Below are 5,387 nucleotides of genomic sequence, written 5' to 3'. Positions count from 1 at the left end.
CATGGGATGTCTTTGCAACATGATAAATGCAGTGGGAGAGGCAGTGTGGACAAGGAAGTCCCTGTGCCTTGAGGGTTCAGAGCTAGCAGAGAGGCCACTTCCCTCCTCAGCATGCCTGACAGCGTCTCTCCTCAGTCTCCCTCCTGCTCATTCCCGTTGCAGCACTGACTTTGCTTCTTTGACTTGAACATTGGAAACAAGTACCTTCCTTGGGGCCTTTGCACTGGCCATTCCCTCTGCCAGGCACACGCTTTCCCCATATTCCTTCATCTACCCCTCTGTCTTACTTGAGGTCTGTGTCCCTTTGTCACCTTGTTTGCAGAATGGCTTACATACCCATGAAAACAGCTATTCACTCTCTACTTTTCCCACTTTCTTTTTCTTCATTCCACCTGCCACCACCTGAAATGCTATTTAATTTTATTTGTTAATGTATTCTTTCTCCAATGATAGGGACTTTTGTTCTTTACCACCCCATACTCATTGACTAGACAATGCCTTAAATTAAGACAGTACTCAATTTATATTTCTGAAACCTAAAATAATTTTTAAATTAAAACTGTAGAATACATGGCTTTTTGGGAAAAAAGTGATTGGAACAAAATTTCCATAACTATGGTGGCATAGGGAGTCTCCTGAAGGAAAGCATATCCGTGTACAACATATTAAAGTGAATTTCTATAATGTAAAACAAAAAAAAGTAACATTTTAAATATGAGAGTAATACAAGATTGTGTGAAAATTAGTCATGCTATTTGCTTCTGTCCTTGAAGTCACCTCCAACACATGGAACCAGGCAATGATACACAAATTTCAGAGTTTCTTCTTCTGGGACTGTCAGAGGACCCAGAACTGCAGCCCCTGATATTTGGGCTTTTCCTCTCCATGTACCTGATCACTGTGTTTGGAAACCTGCTCCTCATCCTGGCCGTCAGCTCTGACTCCCACCTCCACACCCCCATGTACTTCTTCCTGGCCAACCTGTCCTTTGCAGACATTTGTTCCACCTCCACCACCGTCCCCAAGATGCTGTGGAACATCCAGACTCAGAGCAAAGACATAACCTATGCAGGTTGTGTTATGCAGATTTATTTTCTCATACTCTTTGCCGTGTTGGATGTATTTCTCCTGACTGTGATGGCCTATGACCGCTTCGTGGCCATCTGTCACCCCCTGCACTACATGGTCATCATGAATCCCCGGCTTTGTGGACTGCTGGTTCTGGTGTCCTGGGTCATGTGTATCCTAAATTCCTTGTTACAAAGTTTAATGATGTTACGGCTGTCCTTCTGTTCACATTTGCATATCCCCCACTTTTTTTGTGAACTCAGTGATGTGGTCCAACTTGCCTGTTCTGACACCTTTCTTAACAACTTGGTGATATATTTTGCAGCTGTCCTGCTGGGTGGGGGTCCTTTCACTGGTATCCTTTACTCTTATTCTAAGATTGTTTCCTCCATACTTAGAATATCATCAGCTCTGGGGAAGTATAAAGCATTTTCCACCTGTGCATCTCACCTCTCCGTTGTCTCCTTATTTTATTGCACGATGCTTGGTGTGTACCTTAGCTCTGCTGGTACCCAGAGCTCCCACGCAAGTGCAGTGGCCTCGGTGATGTACACTGTGGTCACACCCATGCTGAACCCCTTCATCTACAGCCTGAGGAACAAAGACATAAAGAGGGCTCTGAAGGGAATCGTTGGGGTTCCAGTGATGTAAGGGCCCATCGTCCTGGGACTGAAGAAGTGCCCATGATTGCAAGGCTCCCAGCCTCAGAGCCAGACTGCCATGATTTGATCAGACTCTGGAGGTAGAATCTGCTCCTTCTATTTATTTCCTGGAATTTCCATTTGTTTGAATTCAACTTCTCCACGCATTTAAGTAACTCACTGTATTAGGCTTCTGCTCTGTGTGATATATAGAGAGTTTTCTCTTTGTCCATATGCTACTTTTTCAAAGTTTTTTCCAGACTTGATCGAAAATATTTTGAATTCCCATTTATGTCATGGGGTACCATACATTCTATTTGGGGCGCCTGGGTGTCTCAGTCAGTTAAGCATCTACCTTCAGCTTGGGTCATGATCCTGGTGTCCTGGGATCGAGCCCCACATCGAGCACCATATTGGGCTTGGTTGGAAATGGCTTCTCCCTCTCCCTCTGCCACTCCCCCCGCTGGTGCATTCTCTCTCACTCCCTCTCTCCTCTCTCTCTTGCTCTCTCTGTCCCTCTCTGTCATAAATAAATAAATAAATAAATAAATAATAAATAAATAATAAATAAATAAATAATTAAAAAAAATATTTTCTATTCAAAGGAGATATATGAGCCCAAGTAATTTTCTCTTATTTTACTAAAAGGATAGTCATGAGTCATATTATTTATATAGGAAAAAAACTAGTTTGAAACTATAGCCAATTATATAATTTTATAATAAAGGAAAGTATAATATCTCAGTTTTTCTATCTTGGATACATCAATACTTTGTCCATCACTGCCTTCACTGCTGAGCCTGACAATGTGGACTAACTTACAGTTTGTCCTATAGGGAGTCACTGAGCTTCATTCTCCTTATGGGGGTCATGTTCTCCTACCCAACTGTGTCCACCGTGCCTACCAGCATGATGGGGAAAATGATTACCAAGTACACGTCTCCAAGTGAAGTCTACACAGAAACACATATTAGAATAAATGGATTAACTACATATGGCCTTCAAGCCAGAGAAGATCTTAAACATGATGAAGAAAAATTGAAATTATACTTTGTATTACAAGCAAAGTATTTCATTTTATGCTGTCATAAAATAATTTATTTATTTATTTGACAGAGATAGAGACAGCCAGTGAGAGAGGGAACACAAGCAGGGGGAGTGGGAGAGGGAGAAGCAGGCTCATAGCGGAGGAGCCTGATGTGGGGCTCGATCCCAGAACTCTGGGATCACGCCCTGAGCTTAAGGCAGACGCTTAACGACTGCGCCACCCAGGCGCCCCTGTCATAAAATATNGCTTAACGACTGTGCCACCCAGGCGCCCCTGTCATAAAATATCCATACTCAGTGAAGTATGGAGTTTGGTGTCCATGTACAAGAAGTGGATTTTCACCCTTGGCATGAAGAATTGGTTGGCATGTTTATGGTGCTTTATCAAATCATCTTCCTCTTTCTACTGCATAGAAATAAGACTCTTTCCTCTCCTCTAAATGAAATATCTCCTCTTTTCTAAATTTTATTATAACCATAAAGTGGGCAATGATTAGACAAATCAATATCATCCATTATATATCATCCATATATATCCTCAGGATCAAAAGATGACTCATTAGAGAGATTGAATTCCTGTCCAGTCATGTGATTCAGGTCACAACTTTTGTGCAAAGAGACATCTCCTTCCAGCCTTTCTTGGTGACCTGGAAGGTGTGCTAATGAAGTGTGTCTCATTTCAGCCATCCGAAATAAATAGGCAGAAACATTTTGTTGGGCCCAAAGGAAACGTTCAAGTTTAGGAATGTGAGTATGTATATGTTCACATACATTTGTATCTTTCTCTCAATAAACACATTCACACACATTAAATAGACAAGTGGAGAATTATTTAAATCTCATCTATTGTGTTGAAAGAAAATCTAAGAAAGGGATGGGATACAAATCCAAAGAATAAACATTTGAATCAACATAAACTAGGAAAAATGTAGAATTTTGACAGAAACATTTAAAGTACAATGGGTGAACTTAATTTTAATAAGGAATTGTTTTTTATCTGTAATATTCAAGAGCCTCAGAGTCAAAACCACATTTACATTTATGTAGTGGGAAATCACTGTCCAGTTAATGGGGCAGAATATCTCCAAACTGAAAATGATTTTCTCCTTCCAGTTAAGGTGGGATTTCAATACCAAATGCCTTTACCCGAGAGTTCACTAAATGAGTTGAAAGGCTCAAACTCCTACAAACAATATTTTTCTGAACAAATGTCTGTATTCACTTCCTGCTGTAACAAATGACCACATGAGAGACTTAAAACAATGATTTATCCTAAGTTTTCAGAAGATCACAAGCCTGAAATGGGTCTCACTGGGCTAAAATTAAGAGGTCTGCAGGACCCTGATCCTTCTAGACACTCCAGAAAGAATTCACCCCCTTTCCTATTTCACTTTTCAGTGGCTACCTGCCTTTAGTGTCTCANGCTATCTGCCTTTCTTGTCTCGTGGCCCTTTTCCATCTTCAAGTGCACAGCACAAAGTCTGAAAATGTCTCTCAGATTCCAATTTTTTGTCATCCCTCTTCCACATTTAGAGGGCAATTGTGATGATACTAGTCCCATCTGGATAATCCAGGCTAATCTCTTTATATCAAGATCAGTGGTTAGCAACCTTATTCCATCTACTAGCTGAATTCCCCATGCTCAGTAAACAAACATTTTCAACAGTTCTTTGGATTACAATGTAGAAATCTTTTAGAAGCCCTTATTGTGCCTGTCACAAGGTCTGTTTCAAACATAAATTTTTTGATGTCACCCAAGAGCCCTTGTATAAAGACTTGAGGAGTGACTGGGTGGCTCAGACAGTTGAGCTCCTGATGCTTTATTCTGACTCGGGTCATGATCTTGGTGTCCAGGGATCAAGTCCCTCATCAGGCTCTGTGCTTAGTGCAGAATCTGCTGGAAATTATCTTCCTCTCTTTCTGTTCCTTCCCTGTTCTCTCTCTATATATATCTCTCTCTCAAATAAATAAATACAATCTTTTTAAAAAATTAAGAAAATTTTTTTTAAAATTGAAGAGAATTTATCAAAATCATAGAGTTATCTGAAAATATTTTCTTTCAAAATTACAAATACAGAAGATTCCTGGTGGAGAAGACCTAAAACTATCTACACATGACACTAATTCAGAAACAGAGCCTTGCTCTCAAACCGTGCCCCACAGATGAGGACCTGCAGCATCAAGAGCACCTGGGAGTCTGCTGGAAATGCAGAGTCCCTGGGTCCACTGGACACCTAATGAATCAGAATTTTCATTTTAACTACAAACTTTGGTGATTTGTATGCACAAAGAAGGTAAAGAAGTGTTGATCTAGAATCATAGTTCTCACCTTCTCACTGTTGACACTCAGGGTTGGATAAATATTTGTGCTGTCTCACAGATTATAAATATTCAGCAGCATCATTTGAGACATCGTCAAATATCCTCAGGGGCAAAATCATGTCTGGTAGAACCACTGTGCCAGAATGAGAACTGGAAGCATCCTGACGGAATCCAATCAAGGTTTCATCCAGTACTCCATTTATACCTGTGATATTGCAATTTATAATAAAATATATATGTTTGATCTTCATCCCCATTTCTGGCACACAGATTCTAAAACTTTGAGTTTCCTATATGATGAGAACCATA

At 40.4% G+C, this 5,387-nt stretch overlaps 1 protein-coding gene across 1 annotated transcript; it reads left to right on the top strand.

Annotated features, from left to right (window-relative positions):
* Positions 1-786: 786 nt before the first annotated feature.
* On the top strand, positions 787-1,719 carry LOC117800800 (olfactory receptor 7A5-like). The gene has a single exon (XM_034653362.1). The coding sequence runs from the start codon at positions 787-789 to the stop codon at positions 1,717-1,719; it is 933 nt and encodes a 310-aa protein (XP_034509253.1).
* Positions 1,720-5,387: the final 3,668 nt, after the last annotated feature.

The sequence above is a fragment of the Ailuropoda melanoleuca genome, unplaced genomic scaffold (genome assembly GCF_002007445.2).
Source record: "Ailuropoda melanoleuca isolate Jingjing unplaced genomic scaffold, ASM200744v2 unplaced-scaffold8053, whole genome shotgun sequence".
Taxonomy (NCBI): Eukaryota; Metazoa; Chordata; class Mammalia; order Carnivora; family Ursidae; genus Ailuropoda; species Ailuropoda melanoleuca.
Note: the sequence above shows the minus strand (reverse complement) of the source record. Positions and strands in the feature narration are given on the sequence as shown.